Source organism: Pieris rapae, chromosome 14 (genome assembly GCF_905147795.1).
Source record: "Pieris rapae chromosome 14, ilPieRapa1.1, whole genome shotgun sequence".
In the NCBI taxonomy this organism is placed as follows: Eukaryota; Metazoa; Arthropoda; class Insecta; order Lepidoptera; family Pieridae; genus Pieris; species Pieris rapae.
The window spans coordinates 9,016,485-9,036,703 of NC_059522.1; the positions used below are offsets into that span (position 1 = coordinate 9,016,485).

At 32.9% G+C, this 20,219-nt stretch overlaps 1 protein-coding gene across 7 annotated transcripts in view; it reads left to right on the forward strand.

Moving 5' to 3' along the window:
* Nucleotides 1-20,219, forward strand: part of LOC110995235 (POU domain, class 6, transcription factor 2) — a 118,015-nt gene that overhangs the window by 81,256 nt on the left and 16,540 nt on the right. For 6 of the 7 annotated variants that reach the window (XM_022262298.2, XM_022262297.2, XM_022262302.2 and 3 more), the window contains 5 exons: nt 2,351-2,480; nt 3,096-3,269; nt 5,370-5,510; nt 5,871-6,354; nt 19,162-19,343. In XM_022262298.2, coding sequence (XP_022117990.2) covers nt 2,351-2,480; nt 3,096-3,269; nt 5,370-5,510; nt 5,871-6,354; nt 19,162-19,343 — 1,111 coding nt within the window. The remainder of the gene's footprint in view (nt 1-2,350; nt 2,481-3,095; nt 3,270-5,369; nt 5,511-5,870; nt 6,355-19,161; nt 19,344-20,219) is intronic. The other variant, XM_022262299.2, reaches the window with a different exon arrangement.

The following is a 20,219-nucleotide window of genomic DNA, read 5'->3' on the forward strand; positions in this document are numbered from 1 at the left end:
ATGATAGTATAGAATTTTAAGTGGCCTCAATAAAGACAATAAGTGGTAACAGAACTTTGTTCATTTAAAAAAGTACTTTAATTTACTCTGAAGTAATATAATGAAAAACTATTTTGAATATTTAAATAATAACCTATTCCAGATGATATTATTAATTTAAACGTTAAACATAACAGTAAAAATTTACTATAATATGGAGATAAAAATAATATCTGTTTCTTATAAATAATATTCAAAAATCTCTACTGCTAATCAGTATTATATGTATTCTATTATTTAAAATTTTTAATTTTAAATCAAATCATTATATAAAAGACCTCATCTAATAGTTAATTACACCTTATGTAACCCACACGCCGACAATTTAATTAAAAAACACATAAATAAAATTTATGCATGATTAATTTTAGACAACAATATACTTTATTATATTTCCAAGGCTAATATTAATTATAGCTAATAGCGGCAATTATCTATTAGATATAACCGCCATCGATAAAATTTTATCTTAATTTCCTTAATTATTTATCAATTTCGATAAATACAGCCTTAACAACAGTTAAATTAGGATTTCTATTTTATAATTTTTTAGTGAACTCACAAGTTTTTTTAAATTTAGAATGTTTCTTACGTATGTATTAAACCAAAAGTTTTATATTCTTACGATTTATTTTATGTATCAAGGTTAAAAAAGTTTACTAATCTGTTAGTAAACTTAGAAACACACATTTACAAAACGTTTAAAGTTGTATAATAAAACCCGGAAACGCACTTGCGAACCTTCTAGCTATGTGAGTGACTTAGCATTAACATGTGAGTATCTTGCCCGTTTGACGACTGTTAATTTATATTTTAAATAAACTATTATTCGTAAATCACGGTGTCAAAGAAGTACTTAATTTTTGTGCACGTGCTATTTTTCAGAAATTTTAAAACTAAAACCATTAAATCAAAGTTTTGTAGCTAAACCCTAGAAATAAGTTACTTCTGATGGTACTACATTATATGTGACTAAATGTTCGTTTAAAGGTAAGAATAGGGTAGTAAGTTTGATTCCTGGCTGTGCACCAAATACCAATGGACTTCCTGTCTATGTGCGCATCTAACATTCCCTCGAACGGTGAAGGAAAAAATCGTGAGAAAACCGGCTTGCGTTAAACCCAAAAAGTCGACGGCCTGTGTCAGGCACAGAAGCATCGCCTCAGTGCCTATTAGATTAAAAAATATTATGAAATATATACTGAAATCTGACACCCAGATCTAAAAAAGGTTGTAGAGCCGCTGATTTTTTATCGTTTAATGTTGCAATACTAACGCTCATACGGCTAACTCATAATTAAAAGTCAAAGCATTTTTCCGGGCATGAGAACTCTTCTGAACATTGAATTCCTTAAATAAAATCATTGGTACCCATAGCATTCTTATTCGAAAAATCTAATTTATCTCAGAACTTTAAACTTCATAGGAAATACTAAATATTTAAACAGTGTTTAAAATACAGTAATAATTATTAAAAAAGATAAAAGAATTTAGTTATAGACATTCATCATTTATTAGTAGTCTTAAAGCTAACATACATATTATAAAAGAAAAGACTTACAATACACAAAGCCAAAACAGCTTACATAGATAAACATTATATATGAAAACATAAGTAAGTACATTAAAAGACAAAAATAAAAGAAAATTGATAAATAATATTATTGAAAAAACTAAATTAAACAAAGTCACAGTCTTCCCACGTCTTCAAATATTTTCTCACATCCTCTTTTGTGTGGTGGAAAATATCAACATCCTCATAATTAACCCGAAACATTTGCGAATTATGCTAGGGGCTATCTATACGCCCAAGAATTTCGTGCAAAACAATAAGGTTTGCTGACCTCGTCGACATTCTAATGAGTCTAAATAAAAATGTTTGGATAATGCAGATTCTTGATACTGCTTAAAATTTAGTTGATTTGCTAAGATAGTGGTACAATTAGGTAGATTAATTATAAAAATCCGCACTATCCGCCATATATAAATAGGCATGCAAATCTCATATTAATTTCTATAATAACATTAACATAATGTCATAATAATAAGTTATTTTGCGTAAGTTGCGTTTTCATCGATAGAATGGAATGTTAACAGTCTATGATTTTAGGCATTTTTAAAGAAGATCAACCGTTATTCACACCGTGAGTAATTACAATTAGTTACAGTGTTAATTGCGCGTAATTGTAAAATTTTCTTATAAGAATACCTACTGCATTGATCGACATGCCCCTACTTTACAACGCAACGCATTTATTAAATATTGCAATACCAATTTTCAGGCATTTTTAAAGTGTGTTTCCATTGTCAGCAGGCGGAGTCGGACCGGGAAAGCGGCGCTAGTTCGCCGGAGGGTGGCGGACCGCGCGCGCAGCTAGCCGAGCCGCGGACACCGTCGCCGCGCGCGCGTACGCCGCACCAACCCCACTTGAATGGCTCCAGTGAGTTCGTACTGAATGCTTTTTAATTATCTTAATATATATAAATCTGCTGTCACAATGTTAGTCCGCGATGGACTCCTATACTACTTAAGCGATTTTAAATTAAACTGCCACACCGTGAGCAGTCTGATCCAACTCAAGCGATAGGATAGCTTAGATCTTTAATTATAGTCGCAATTTTATTTTATTTCAAATTATTTAATTATTTATTTGATACAATTCTAACAGATGGCACTGTATTAAAAGTACCAACGTTTCACATTGGCTAGCCGAGTCTGCTAGTTAGTTTATAATTCTATTCACATTTACAAAAATAATAAAAACGTGTAAATGTTTTAAAGGCGTAAATAATTAAATCTATTGTCTCAATAATAACAGTACTAAGCTCTTTTGAAGGGTGTTCATATGTTCTATAAGTTTCTACTACTCTATTTATTACATAAACTTTTAATGAAATTTATAATTTTTTCTTAAACGATCTTCCAAACCTACTTAATAAAAAGTGTGAAAGTGTCTAATCAAATCAATAATATGTCAAATCTTGTGTTGAACATTAATAATATTTCTAGACAATTACTTCCTTAATTAGTGTACAATACAATATTTGACCTGCAGTGGCATCGATGTTCCAAAACCTGCAAAACCTGGCGAACATGCAACAAGGGATGCCGATTTCGCAGCAACAGATGTCACAGCAGATGTCGCAGCTGGCTGCGAATCTCCAGGGCCTGACTTCCATGCCAAACCCTGTCATAAACTCGCCACTTAATTTGAGTGTTAGTGCACCAGGTAATTATGCATTATTAATTATAATTAAAGCTTAAACCATAATTAAGTGTTTTAGACGTAAATTATGGTATTTACACCATACCTGATTCGTTTCACTGTCTTTTAAGTTAATTGTAGAGAGAGAAGAAGAACGAGATGACAATTTTTTTAACACTTGATTCTTGTGAATTAATACTGATTTTAACAAAAATACTGTACAAATAAAGAATCATATATTATGTGATGTATAAATCATACGTCTGTTTCTATATAAATGTCAAATTAGATTGGACAATAGTCATGCCCGACTTCATTATTCGTTTTCGTGTTTAACATACCTAAATAACATAAGTCACTGACTGTCGAAAACATACAAAATGTCACTATTTCTATTTAGACTGCAAACGAATAAACTTAAAGATGTGATTGGGTTGAAATGCAAAAAAATACATTTCAAAGCTAATATGTGCTAATAAACATTTCATTATTTCTCTTTATTCCATAAAACGTACGAAACATAATTGTTTAACTATGCACCTAATATATATAGATATTAATTTTACATAATAGATCATTTAACGACTCTGAGTTGGGTTTTAATACGACAATTTTTGTGCGTGTTGTTCCCACGAGAATGTAAGTGCGTGCTCCTATTTCTCCATGCCTCCTGCTGATAGAGGACAAATCTTTGTTTTTAATTTGTATATTATTATTAATTACTTAAGATGTCACGTGGAACATGCTGTAATGGTTGCAGCTCCTTGCAAACATTGTGTAAAACAAAAAAAATTGGTGATCAAAAAGAGTGGCGGAGAGTTTATTGCGAGTTCTTCTCTTCCGTTCAACGCCCTTAATTGGCATAAAACGTAAAATTAGAAGCATTAAATATATCTTTTTGACGGTTAATGTGTACATTGTACCTATAGGAATAATTGATTTTGATTTTGAATTTGAATAATACTTGATTAATATTTTCCCAAATAGGAAATCAAATGACGTCAAGAGTAATATTATTATTAAATAATGTTAAAAAAACTCTTCAACTTTATTAGTATAGATTACCCTAAAACACTTATCTCCATCTGCAAAGCTTTCGTCCCAAATTAAAAAGTCCAAGCTGATTGCGCAATCCCATAAATACTGAACTAAAAATTTAGAAACAAAGTTGCAATTGAATTAAGCTAATTCTATTCTCGTACTGCACTTCGCAGATCCTATTTTAGCAAAAACTGTTACCTTTTGCCTTTAAAGCCCTTAGGTTTGAGCGCGTCAAATAGACCACTCAGATCTCGAGGGCCAACCACTAATTAGACGGAATGGTATAATAAGCGAGACAAGGTTTGTGCATTAAAAACTTCACAACGGTCAGAAATTAGATAATTACCGAACCAAATCGATTAAAAATCTTCCCCATCAATCGAAATAATGAGTTGAATTTTTTCACGCGTTATCATTAAGAATTTTATTGTCTTAATAGAGATAATTATACATTTTTTTCGGTTCTTAATTGATGTGCTGTATTACAAAATGAAATGTCATGGTGTATGATATAAATGTTTTTCGTTTTGATCGTGATTTGTGATGCTCGAATGGCGATATCGTTTTATTGTCTCGATTATTTTATTGTTAATAATTATAATAGAAAGTATAGGCTTGATTTTAAGTACCATGACAGATGGGTACCGTTATGCCATATAGAATCATCAAATACAAGTAGTACCAGATTGCACAATTAAGCAATTTTTGCAAAATTCAAATTTGGTTACGGTATTGTCCAAAACGGTATTTCCATTATATTTCGTTGTTTAGTGTTATAAATTTTATTGTTTGTTGTACAATACAACTAATCGGGTGTGAGAGGTATTTGTTGGGTTTTATTTGTTAATGCTAAAGTAATATTCGATTTCTATATGACCAATCGTTATTCGTTGGACATCATGTTTTGTTGTACAGGGAATCATAAACACAAAAACTATAAAATTCTCTTTGACATGGCTAAACTAAACTCAAGTACAGGATTTCCAGATCTATAAATATTATTTAACAACGTATTTATGTATAGTTTTAGTCATAAAGAAAGTCAATTTCCGGTCTAGGATTTAAAAAGAATATTTTTTTCAGGAATGGGATCACCAAACCCAGTGAGCAATAATAATATGCTACCACCGGCGATGCCTTCCCCGATGCCCCAACTCATACTCGCTTCTGGTCAGTTGGTTCAAGGAATCCAGGGGGCACAGCTACTTATACCAACCTCACAAGGTGTGTACCATACCAAAAATTATTATCTCTTAAATTCCGAAGAGCATCCGTTCACGAGCTTCCTGGTAGTGTTGATATATTAGTATGCTTCTAACCCGTTTCCTCGCTGTGCTATAGAAAACTAACTACCGATATCCTTTAGTACTTTTAAAAAAATATTTATGCAACTTGCACATTTGGTATATCTTTTGTATTCGATTTCTGGTATTTCGGGTCAAAAAGGCTGATATAGGATACAATTATTCCTACATCATTAAGAAATTCATCTATTGTGGAAGACAGACGTGATCTGTATATTTAATCTAGTACTATCGTTATTTATACTAGACAAGATATATAATACAATGTATTCTCCAACAGGCATCGCAACCCAAACAATCCTCACAATACCGGTGAACCACGTGAACTCCAACGATCAGATGGTAAACTTAGCACTTAATAACGGCCAAGTGGTCTCAACATCCCTCGCCAACCTTCAAGCGATGGCCCAGCCTCACCAACTCCTAAACTCAAACCAGCAACAGACAAACATACGGCCGAACATGCTGAACCCATCTCTATCAAACGCCTTATTAAACCCCGGCTTGCCAAACTTCCTTTCGAACGGGGCAAGTAATGCGCAGGAGTTGCTTCAAGCGTTACAACAACCGCAAGGGAATCACAACCTTCTGCAGACGGTGCAACAGAACAATATGCCACAGCAGATGCAAGGCAGACGGTCGTCATCGCCCAGGCCGGATAGACATTATAAGGAGAGAGAAAACTTTGAGAGATTCGTAGGTGGATCCAGGGAGAGAAACGAAAGGGATAACGCAGGAGCGAATGCAATGAACAGTATTAATAGGTAAGTCTGTAACAATTTTTATTATAAGCGGAAAGTTGAAGATATTGCATGAAAAAACTGAAGTTCCAGACATATTTATTCTGATTATATAGTGTTCTTAAGGAATATACTATTTTAAGAACATATCGAAGAGTCGATTCGTGTATTCATGTTTTTTTTGAACTCTGCACCAATTTGATTTCTGGAAGGCGACGCAATCAGATAATAAATAAATATATAGGTAATAAATAATATATTTATTACCTTATTTATTTATACAGCTATTGTAGCAGTGAGTGGCTTAGATGGCCCACACTTCGGCCTGCGACTCTCATCCTTAAGATCGTAGTTTCAATTCCGGGCAAAAACAACAAAGTCCATTGGTCCAATGGACTTTGTTTCTAAGTGCGCATTTAACATTCGCTTGAACGGTGAAAGAAAACATCGTGAGGAAAAAATGACACAGATAAATAAATGTGAGGCCCAGAACTAAAACGGTTGTAGTTTCACTGATTCTATACAGTTAGTCAGACTTTATCTTTTTGATAAAATTTATCGTGTGTTATGAAAAAATTAGGATATCACAAAAATCGCACTTATGCGGTTTTTATGCAGCTTAGGAAGCAACCAGTTAGAAAGGATGTTCGAAATCATTAAATCAAATATTTTCATGTGCTAATGAAACCAATCAAAACTAAAACTCTCATAAATCTATTTCTATGAAATATTTCCCGTTTCATTTGAATCAAAATTTGAAATTCGAATTCGTTGGAGTATCTTTTGATGAATTCCGGGGCTGAGTATATACAATGCCCTGAACATCACTCGTCACTGTTTTCGTATTACTTGTTTCCATAATTTCGTGATTTAAATTATGTGATACTTAAAAAGTATTATGTACGAAATCTCTTAAAGGTTTGCTGTCATCGTTCCCATTGATGGCGAGAATGTGATTTCGGCTATGCGATATTTGGTGAAGGCCTAGAAACTTAGATGCTCCTAAAATACCAACTTCTTCTCTTCTTTCTTTTCATCTAATTCAGCAAAAGGCTTGTCGAATTGTCACTCTCTCTACCTACGGATTACATTGCAAAATATGCGTTGAGTTGAAACGTTAACTAGATGACTGGACTTCAACGGTTCACTTAATTAGGCATTTACTAGGTTTTTTGCGAACTAGGAAACTGTAAAATGGGCTCCCGGTGGAGGTCTTCCCTGGGAGAGATCAAGATCAATTTTCTACAAAGAGAACATACTCCATCCTCAAAGAACGGAAACGCACTTACTAAAATGAATGTTCCGTAAGACACTACGATAGTGGAAGACAAGGTATAAAAAGAGCAATAAATATTCATAATACACTGCGGAAACTATTGATTACAGAGCAAACTACAATTTTATAGAGGACATCAATATAAAGTGTCAGCGTAAGTCTAACAAAAATATTTGCTCGGTGAAGGAAAACATCTTGAGTAAACCGACTCGCCTTAAGCCCAAATAGTCGACGGCGACTGTCAAGCAGCAGGTTGATCATGGAACAGATCCAGACCCAGGCCTGAAAAGGTGTAGCCCCACTGTTTGATTTTCTATAACCGAGATAAGATTTAAACTATAGAACATTCTGCTACCAAAGTAATGCTAGCTGTCTAGAAAACAAACGTCGATAATAAAAAAAACGTCTAATGTTTTATCGGTAGATAAAGTTGGCGTGGGTGCAATGACAAATGTTAGCTGTAATTATGTGACAATGAGTGTAATTACTCGGCCGACACGAATGTGTGTGTTTAATCAACGGTAGTCGGTGTAGGCATTAAATGGAATTTGAAAGGGTCTGCGAATTACGTCTTTGTATATTGCAAATGCTAGTTTCTTCATTCATATTCCTAGTGAGGCATTCAGTATTTAGATAGTCTGATGAAACCTGGTACAGTGACTGCATTGTATCTAAGAACTATCCGTATACGATTGTCAAATAATTTTGCTGAATAAAACCATAAGTTAAGAGTTTAATTTAGATTTTAAGTATACAGTGGTAGTAGTACTATTTCAGAATCAATACGACTTAGGGTCCTTTAAGAAAATAGCGCATCAATTTTAAAAGTACGCACTCGCGGTCCCTCTCGCATTGAGAGTGTCCATGGGCGGCGGTATCACTTAACATCAGGCGAACCTCCTGCCCGTTTGCCCCTGTTCTATAAAAAAAGTTAATATATTTTCCACTGGCTAATTTTGTGTATGTTAAGTACATACACAAAAGACAAAACATTAGCAAAAATAAATTAGAATTCTTGAGAGTCCACAGGTTTTGTTGTTCGTAAATATAAATCACCAGAACAACACTCCCCCAGTAGAGGGGTAATGAAAAAAGTTTCTATGAAAAATCCTTTGCAATGCTACGACCACTTGACACGGCAAGAGGGCCTAATTTTTTTGAATGTAATTACAAAAACCAACATGCAACTAAATTATTAGCATATTCATTCACTTATGAAAACATTTTAGATCTTATCAAACAATTGTCAGTAAAAGCTACAACATTATTAAAAAGCAAGGAATTTTATGACTTCCGATAAACAGACATTCACAAATTCTACACAAGTTGTTTCGGTTCGAACAATTTTCAAACGAAATATTTGTATAACTGTAGCATATGGCGTATTTGGAGTCGCGCTTTTCGACAAAACAAGTAGGGTACAAAATGTACATCTCTTTTTTATAACAAACTAGCTGCCCCTGCGAACTTCGTTTCTCCTTCGTTTCACAAATTAACTTTAATTTATACTTCAGCCTCAATAACACGTGGTAATCATGATATTGAATTGTAGCTTATATGACACGTTTGTCGGTTTACCATAGCAGTGCCACCTATTGATTACTTACTCAATCCAGTCGAAAAGTATCGACATATGTTTCTATGAATCTTTTGGAGTTAACAGATAATTGTGACTGTCAATTAATTATAGACAAATAATTTACAATAAAATAAAATTGCGACTGTAATTCAAGATCTAAGCTATCCTATCTCTTAAGTTGGTCCAGACTGCTCACGCTGTGCCAATTTAATTTAAAATCGGTTAAGTAGTTTAGGAGTCCATCGCGGATAAACATCGTGACAGGAGATTTATGTATATTAAGATAAAGGATACTTACCTGATTCTGATACCGTTTTATACATTGCCCGGCTCGCTTGTGTTTTTAAACAACTACTTACTTTGTTTTTTGGTTCTAAAACACCAATTCGATTTGTGGTCAAGTTAATTTTTAAATGCATGGGCACGAGTTGCTAAGCTTTTCTTTAAAATAAACACTTTAAAAAATTATTATTATAGTATTATTCCTTTTTGAACAAAAAACCTTAGCAGACAAGGTGCCCCGAACGTATCTGATTAAGTTTCTAGGATGTACAAATCTGTATGCAGGAATTATAAAACCTTATATTTTAACAACAATTTTGTGTTTTTAAACCTAAATACTTTAAGTGTTGTTTTATTCTTTAATTTGTTATTGTCTCCCAATTACCTGAAATTAAATTAAATAGTCCCGAAAAGTTGGGAAAGGTTTATATGCCTTAAGTAGTAATTAGTTTTTTTATAGTTTAAAAGTTGGGCAATATTGGCAAAACAGCTGACAGCCAAAGTTAGTGTTGCCAGCGCCACCAATTTTTCAAGTTCGTTTGTAATCTATTAGATTCCGTTCTTGTATAAATCCATCGTATAAATTTTATATAGTCTTTTACGGGACAATATAAAATGCATTAATATAAATAATATTCAACAATCAGTGGTCTGTATCTTGAGTCTTGACGCCGCGATGGTAATAAGGAAAACAGATTTGCTCCACAATTATCTATCATAATGAGGTATTTTATGGTAATTATATACAGGATGTGCCTCGCTTGATATAATTACATAATTCACACGAATAATTTTCTGCTTATGATCGTGCGGAAAAGGACGGAGTTTTATAATTGTCACTGTGTTAAGTCTTACTTATATACTCATGGCTGTAGCGTTTCATTTGTTTGTTAGATATGTTTTAGCACGTCAAAATCTAAGTATCTATCTAAGTATGTGATGCTTGAATACAAACGATATGGTTGACTGTAATTAATACAATATTAATTCGTCGATACACAAAAAACACAAATTCACCTCCAACGTTTACCTTTCGTTTTTATATCATGGCGAGTATTATGGAGCCAAAAAATTCTTGAATTATAGCACATTAGATTGCTCGAGTGCCGTTACTAGCGATTTTATTAAATACTAGCGGGCCGTCCGGCAAGAAGGACATTTATTTTTTAAATATATATATATAAAATCCTTTAATATTGGTGAACATTTTTTCTATCATTTGAAGCACATGCGATGAAAGATATATCATAGGCATATTTTTACACCTAGGGTAACATTATTGTAGTTTTAGTAGAGATCCTATTTTAGCCTATATTAATGTGTGTTAATAAGCATTCGAATTGTGAAAGAATTTTTAAAATCGTTTCAGTACTTTTGAGCCATTTCGTTACAAACATACAAATGTTTTCTCTTTATAATATATAGATTGTATATTTTACGAGTTATTTAAATACAAATTACTCGTAAAATATACAAATTTTGTTTTGCGAAACGCTGTATCGTCCGTCTCTTCTTAAGCCAACGTCAGGCATACGTTTGTCTCACTAGAGCGGGCGGAGAGAGACGCACGCGTCAAACTATAAACTTTGCTAGCCTAATGCGCGATTTTAAGACCGCTTAGAACTACGATGGTTTCATCAAGCCAAAGACAATACGATATTTAAAAAAAAAAACTTTTTTAATTGTTTTCAGATTAAACTTATTCTCACTTATACTTATGTGACCAAATTTATTTCATTATCTCGTTTCAACGATTGTCACTTTGGTGGAATTATGATTAAAATTAAACAAGTATTTCTTGAAGCCTTTCACTGAGCACGTGTTTCGGAAATTTTCCAAGTTTGAATTTTTAATACATTTTACATAAACAAAAATTGCACAATTATGCGGTATCGTTAACCTTAATTATTCATTTAATTCACCTTTAAAAAGTGATAACAAACAAAAGAATAAATGCGATACAAAACATGGCGGAAACAAGTTTATAATTTTCAAAGCGATAATTAATTATTCTCGGTACATGTAATATAATAGTACTTAATGTATTAAATGTTATCAAATGGCACTCCAGTTAATGCAATTAAACATATATAATTATTCTTACTAGAAATACTTGTTTACAATCTAATATAACCAGTTTCTTATCGAGATATGAGTTAATAAGGACAAAATCAATGATATTAAATTATAACAAAAACATTTTATTGGCTTGTCTTTTTCTTATCTTTAAAATTCTTTATGAAAGTTGTTTTGTTAATCTGAAGTCATTATTTCATTAAAAAATGTCATGGATACAGAACAGAGATTCATGATTGTGCAATGGTTTCAGGAAATAACATTTGTGATTACTATAATCCTAATTTTAATCAATCAAAGACAAATTAAATTTACTTAAAATAATGCCGTATTAGTTACGAATTATACGTTCAATATACCTTTATACCCCAATTTGAAGGCAATTATCATAAAGAAACTAGCATGTCTTACACTCAAAAATCAACCCATGTATTAAGCAGAAGACTGATTTTCACCTGTACAAAAGAAACGTATGATATTTGAGACAAACCTGGACTTGAGTATTGAGTACAATCACCAATTATAGTAATACGTGTCCGTGAAGCAACATATACAGAATAAACAATACTATTCACAACCAAGTTACTTTAGTAATATAATTGATGTTTAAAGACTTTGTAAGGCACAAAGCTCACAGACAAAACAACTCAAATTGCAAGATTTTTATTTCTCGTTAGAATTAATACATATTCCATGTTTTTTTTATTTTATTAATATAATACCATAGGCTAGCTAACAATCTAACTCTAACTAAATCTTGTAAAATTTGTCCGTCAAGAAAAGAGCGTACCCTCTCCTTTAAAGACCAGCAGCGCACTCGTGATTGTGGCATAAAGATTGTCCACTTACGATCAGATGAGACTCCTGCCTTTTACTCCATTATCTACATAAAAATATATAACAGTGGTATAGAAACAGATACTATATTAGATGAAAACACGATTAAAACATAAAAAAATCATATTGTGACAGTATTTTAAAATTGTAAGATGCGCAGAGTCGTATCCTAGAACGCGACCATAAAGTGCAAAGTAACTAGATCTAAAACATAACCTATAAATATGCAATACCACCTTTATTAATCATCGGTAATATGCACAAAAAAATGTGTCGTGTTTTTTTTATACTAAAATTAAAATCTAGCAAATAATTCACACATTCTTCAAGGTCGCAATCATATAATTAAGCATAAAGCATGCGTCCATGTCTAAACTATGGACCATAAATAGACTTAACATATAATTCTGGTACATTACTGCTTCCTTTGACATATATGACGTTATTTCTGAGTATTTATATACTAAAAATGCGCGGTCTAGACAATGTATAAAGGACTGGTACTATTACAATATATATATGACTTCATACAGAGCAGTGTTTACTTCAGAGTGCGGCTGTCATCTCTGAGGTTGTATTCGATCCCCGGCTGCACCAATGGACTAAAGTCGCATTCTATTTCTTCTTACTCCGTCTCACAACGTAGTCTCGGTCTACCTGGTATCCTCTAGTTGTTGTGAGTAAGTAAGTAAATGTCTGGATCACTTGGGCCTGCATTTTATGAGTTTGACGATGTTGGCGTCGTCATGGACGTTATAAAGTATACGCCAAACACAATCACAAACTGGGACAAGTATTTGAAATACTTCGAAAAACTTTAAATTGCAGTTATACTTTAAAATTACTCAAATAAAAGGTGATAAAAACGCCTGTACGTGACTCGCATAAAATTAGATAAGCGGAATTCGAAAATACTGAATTGACTTTCACTTCTCGACTATATGTATTACGTGTAAAATAGGGATGCTCGATGATCATCGATGTTTTGATATCGATGTTTCTATACCAAAAATGTCGTAACTTCGATGTTAACTGAATCGAACATCGACGTTAACTCACGGTCTCCCGCACGACCAATGCAACTTACGAAACAAATTTTGTCTCTTATGAACGAATGTACAAAACTGGTTTATTAAAATTTTGAACACGTATTCATTTTTTGCGCCCAAGTAGTAGTAAGTAGTAGTAGTAGGCATAGTCTCACTCGCTCTTTCTCTCTCACACTTTCTCACTACTATTTATTACTAAAGAAATAGATAACATGGTTCTTCTTTATCAACATTACTTTTCATTTAGTCATTTTAGAAAAAATATCGGAATATGTAATAATTTGTTCTGTTTCTTAATAAATTTCGAACGAATTCACTATATTTTATTTCTTTGTAAATTACTAATGCAAAAATCATCGATTTTCGGTTTTCGATAAATATCGAACATATCTGTTGGGCTTGCAATTATGGCATCGATGTTTTTCTCACATCAATCATCCCTAGTGTAAAAGGCAAAAGTCCAGATATTGTTATAGTAAACACTGTCTTTTATGAACATAACTTTTACACATTAAAAAAAACACTTTTCAACGGATTGAAGCTATGTATAATTATATATTATATACCACGCCCGCTGTAAAGCACGCGAAACGTCGGAAAAAAATTATGTAAAATAATTATAAGTTTATAATAATACATAGCTTCAATGCGTAAAAAGGTTTTCTTTAAATTGTAAAGACTGTCAAAGTATCGTTTCAATATTGGTTACGTTTGTACTATACATTAAAGTGAATTTATATGTACGCCTGTACACTTCAAAGACATTAACTTAATGCGACCTCATAATTACTAGCTCGAAGCATTAATTCTCGCATCCATAATTAAGTTTAATACCTCATTTCTGTTGGCCTACAATCTAGATAAATATTGTATGTCATTTGACGTCTATTAAAAGTACATTAAAATGTTAAGTCATTGTAAAATTAACGAAACAAAAAGGTTCTATGATAAGCAAGGTTATTTGAATAAAAGAATGTTGTAGCATTTGGATAATTCTTAGCAATTTGGAAATATTTATGTATATATGTGATGTTACCTTTTCCATTCTGGGCCTCAGTTTCTGTATCTGTTTATTTATTTCGTAATACTACAGCTTACATAAATTATATATAATTACAAACCAATACACTGAAAATATAGCCAAAGATGAAATACATGATACATTTTACTATAAAAAGATTTACAAAAGGGAACAAGCAAACAAAAAGTATTCAATACATTTAACTAATTGTTATACAATTTATTTTACCTAAAGCCTACTTTGCTTGTGTTGTGTGATGGTGTAAAAGTGTGGGTATGTACATGATGGTGTGTATGTGGGGTGTGCTCATGATGTACATTCCGCGATAGCCTAAACAAGTCAAGGCTTAAATAGTGGTCATTGTAAGTCCGGCCTGCGCGATACAATCAATCTAAGCAAAAATAATAGTACATAAACGTATTATTTATTTTGTCGAAATCCCCGAAATGTGTAAATAACCATAATACCAATGGCGATCTTCTGTAAGAAACCGATCTAATTTCTGTATATTTTGGAGCTGAAACACAGAGATTTAGTATATAGATAGAAAAAGATGGTCCAGCCATAACCGAAGCAGTTATTAAAAATACCGCTTTCGTAAGTTATGTAAAATTATGTTGTCATATTAATGAATTATAACTATAGTAATTACAACTTGAATATAATGTTTATTAGGGTAAAACTGGTATTGATAATTATAATGTATTTGAAATCGCCAAAGGCGTAATGTTTCCTGCATAGCAACTGACTTTTTCTAATTGTATGAATAATTTACTACTATATTAGGAATTATAAAACTACTTGTTATCTGTTATATTTTATGGTTAAATTAATTTTAGGTAAAACTTATATTAAGGTTTTTAATACCTCTTAAGAGTAGGTATGAATGCTAACTCAAGTTTAAAAATTCTTATAAAATATTTGCTTATAGTTTTTCAGCCAGGCACTTAAACATATATAATAATCTAACGCCCAAACCCAATAATTAATCCACAATGGCTCTTAAAATCCGTCGATTGTTTATTGTTACACTTAAATTAAAATTTGGATTAAGACGTCTATCTCAGATGGTCATAAATGGATTTGGGTTTGGGCGTAAATCGATAACGCAGAACTTATTTAATAATAGCTTAAAGCAAAAATGATATAAACTTAAACTCAACTACCGAACTATACAATTGAGAAAATTATCCAGTTAATAAATTCAGATAAATTTAAATTCTCGTAAACACGTAATTACTGTGAGCGTAAAAATATGGAGATAACTGGCTGTCAAATTTTACTTGAAGAAGTTTATGATCCTTAAAGGGCATTTTTAATTCAATATTAATGATCATTGGAAGTAAATTTTGAATGGAAAAAGCTTAAATTGACTGATTAGTGGACAAAAAATTTTGCAAATCTTTTCGTTAAAAAAATTCTTCAAAAACGACTCCTACGCTGCTTTATATAAGAATAATAGTAAATAAATAAAATAATAGTTGGTAGTAATTGTGTCAGGTGTCAAAACCTACCTTTCATTCGCTTCAATTATCTGTTACTTACGAGGGTTTGCGATAAATAGGATAAAGTTCAATTCCCAGCTGTACATAAGTGCAATTTGATGGTAAACATCGTGAAGAAATCTACTTGCTATAGACTCAAAATGTTGACGTGTGTCGTTTGTGCGTGTCAGCAGGCAGATATAGTAATCTGTGTCCCATACTTAAAAATATTGTTGATTTATTTTTTGTATATTAAAGTAAATATAACTCTAATATCTATAAAATTTCCATCTAGTAGAAGTCCTTTCGAGTAGTTTAACATTTTTATTGTATACTATACAGTTATGTAATATATATATATTACATGACTGCGATATGCAAAGTGTCGGTAACTGCCCCTGTCCTCCAATTACAAAAGTTAGCTCTACCAAATACTTAGGCATTCACATAGACGAACGGCTATCATGGTATCCTCATATAGAGTCCATGACTGGTAGATTACGGAAATTTACATACATCTTTAAAATTTTGCGATACATCACATCGTATGTAATACTTGAAAGAATTTACACTGCACTCGTTCAGACCGTATTAACATATTGCATAAACATATGGGGTGCGGCCAATAAAACAAAATTTTTGGAATTGGAACGGGGACATAGGGCTCTTTTAAAAGTGATGCTGTTCCGGCCATACAGATTCCCATCGGAAGAGCTCTATCATCTTAGCAAATTACTTTCCGTTAGGACTCTGTTTGTCCTGAATCTAATTTTAAAAACCCACAGAGCGCTCCCGTTTGAGAATAGGCTGGTCTTAAAAAGAAATAGGGATGTTGTAGTCGGTCAGACCGTAAGGACCGACTTCGCTAGATGCAATATGCAAGCAGCCTATTTATATAATAAATTAAATAGGCTGCTTAACATCTACCCTCTCACCGCCTACAACCTAAAAACCCGAATAAAAGACTGGCTTATTATCACGCCTTATGCAGTATTAGAACTGCTTTTGAGACCCATGATTTAAATAGCTACACGTTACTCATTCACTCACCTACTCACTCACTCATTCACTCACCTACTCACTCACTCATTCACTCTCTCACACACTTACTCATGCATACAATCAGGTGTGATGATAACGGTTTAACAAGTAAAAAATAAAAAGGAAATGAACTGGTTAAATTATTTTATGTAATTAACTTTGTTATGGAAGAGCTGGGAACCCTAACACAGGTATATTTACTTAAAAGGGTTCCCAAATCTTACACTATGAAAAGAAAAATGTACCAACTTAAATGAATAAAGACTTATTATTATTATTATTATACTAACCTTTAGATAATATTGTTATTTTTAGTAATTTAACAATTCAATATTTTTCTTCTATTAACCTTCTATTAACACCTCCGGCAACTCACTCGCGAGCCCTGTGGCATTGAGTGTCCACGGGCGGCGTAAGTAACATCCGATGGGCCTGTCCTGTCCACTCGCCCAACAAAAAAAACCTTTAGTCCTATAGTATATTTAATAGGGTTGCCTCGATCATCTCAATTCTTAATGTTCCTATTATTGTACTCCAACGAAGTGTTAATAAATACTTCGCGGGCTCAAACCTTAACAACGCGTAATTCAGTAAGGATTCTTACAAATTAAATCGTGTATCGCGACGGATGAGCACTAATTAGCAAGCAATTATGAGTAATGACACACTTAACGAACTGCGTTTGTGCCGTGTACCCACATGCAGTTGAGAGGGAGTCTATTGTCGTGAATGTGGGAAGTTTGAATGCCGTTTTAAATCTCGCAGCGGTGTATTTTTATATATGTATAATACTTAAGGCCCTATCACAGCACGAATTGATGTGTGTCAGGGTGGAATTCGGTGCGCAATGGAGAGCTGAAGTAGAGGCGCCGGCTCGTAATAACAATTAGTTATACATTCAATGTAATTTTGTCAAATTTATTTCTGAAATAGATTACTTGGTTTGCGAAAAAATATATCAAAAATAGTCTATGTTTTGGATTTTTTCTATCGAGTTCGAATCCGACACCGAAATCCACCATACATTTTTCGATTTTTCCATTTGCCCTACTTTAAAAACGATGACAAAAATGAAAAGAGACATTCTCCACACACATACATCCTCGCCAAACTCCAAAAAAGGAGAGGATATGTCCTTAAGTAACTCGGGACATTACAGGAGTATTATTGGTTCTTAGCTTCTGATATCTGTATATTTAGGTTTCAAATAGCCTTTCGATTTTCTCATGATGTATTTCTTCATCATCATCATTATCACAGCCGCTTGAGGGCATACTTCTTCGAGAATATTTCGCCATCACCATGCGTCTGCTAGCTTCATACGTCCAACTTCGATCACCTATTGTTTCCAGGTTCTTGACAAATTCATCTCACTCGTAGCATCGGTCTACTGGGTACCGGGTTGGTTTTGACTGAGGTGTCAAATGCGCATATAGAAAGTCCATTGGTGCACAGCCGGGGTTCGAACCTACCAGAAATGAAAGTCGCATGTCGAATTATTTATTAATTATAATGCATTATAGATTGGATTTTTTTTCTAATAATTTTTTGTATGTTTAAGTTTTACCAATTTTTTTATCGGCTATCATTAGGTTTCCTTGCAATGTATGCCTTCACCATGAGTTGTTTAGTGTGAGCACAGCTGTGGTTCGAACGTACGACCTCAGAATTGTGAAGTAAAAAGTAGATAATTGGTAGTGTATTCTGTCTGTGATATTCCGGTTGAAGTATGCCTATTATAATAATAATTATTATTATCTTTATTTCTTTATTAATAGAGAGTTGTATCAGCGCACACACATGTGCACCTATGACCGAATGTATCTGGAGAAAATTCTATTTCGATCTTGAATTAGATTGTCATGATTCATGTGCACTGTTTACTTTTTGTTTTGTTTTATGTAACTTGTATCAGTTTAGTTTATTTTTATTTCTTTTTGTTTCTGTTAAGTATGTTTTTTTTTATTTTCCCTTTTTTATTTTTGCACTTCTTGTCTACCTTATCTAATATACTCATAGTGTTTTTTTTCCTTTACTAACAGTGGTTGTCTGGAAGAAATCGCTCTAAAGCGATAAGGCCGCCAGTTGCTTGTCATTAAATTATGTTTAATATTTTCTTTTTATGTAATGCAACAAAGTGTTAATAAATAAAATAAATAAAATTAAAATAAAGTATTATTTGGCAGGCTGGCGTCATCGAACGGTGAGATTACCATCACAACATCGCACTCCAACGCAGGTCCAGGTAGCAGTACCGGAAGTGTGAGTTCCGGCCCAAATGCATCACCTCACGCGCCGGTCAAAATGTCACCAGGTTCTGTCAAGTCTCCATCACACGAGGAGAACGATATACTGGCTGATTCACCAAGTAAGTTATTTTGTATATTATTTACGATTATCTACTAATTCTAGTTGATAAAAGGGACTGGTGCTAGGGCAGCTACGTCTAATAAATTTGCGATATTTGTTTTAAAATAAGTGTTGATTGATGATTTGCTATTTTAAAAGAGTACCTAGTGACTTCTTTGCCGATGAGTAGAGATGCTCATTCAAATTTAATGACGTAAAATAAGTGATATTATATTCCAAAATAAACAGATTCTTTTTATAAGATAACGCATTTCGTTATATTCAAAAAACAGTTACTCGTAAACGTTTACTGACAGTTCTCAAATCAAGGGCGTAGAACGGAAGAGAAAACTGGCAATAAACTCTCCGCCACTCTTTTTAATCATCAAGTTTTTTTACACAACGTTTGTAGCTGCAACCATTACACCATGTTTCATATGACATCTTGCGTAATCAAGAATAATCAAATAAATTAAAAACCAAGATTTGTCCTCTATCAGCAGGAGGCATGGTAAAATAGGAGCACTTACATACTTGTGGGAACAACACGCAAATACGTAGTAGAAACAACTAAAGCTTAACATTAAAGATAGCTTAACATCCCTTTCTTAATAACTTAAAGGTTTTTAAATGAACCTTTAGAAATGTAAAATTAAACCGTTAGTTAACCTAGTTAAGTCGATCGCTAAAAACTAAGCGGGATATGAAAAGCGAGGTGCGACCCAGCCACTTAATTGTTCCATAATGAATGCATCGATTCTGCTATTTCTGCATTAAAGCCGAGTAATTACAGTTGATGTAAGCACGCTACAAATACTTTGATAGCTTTAATACGATTCCTAATACATTTTATATTGTTGTAATTGTAAAAGTACGTATATTAAAAGATGCTACA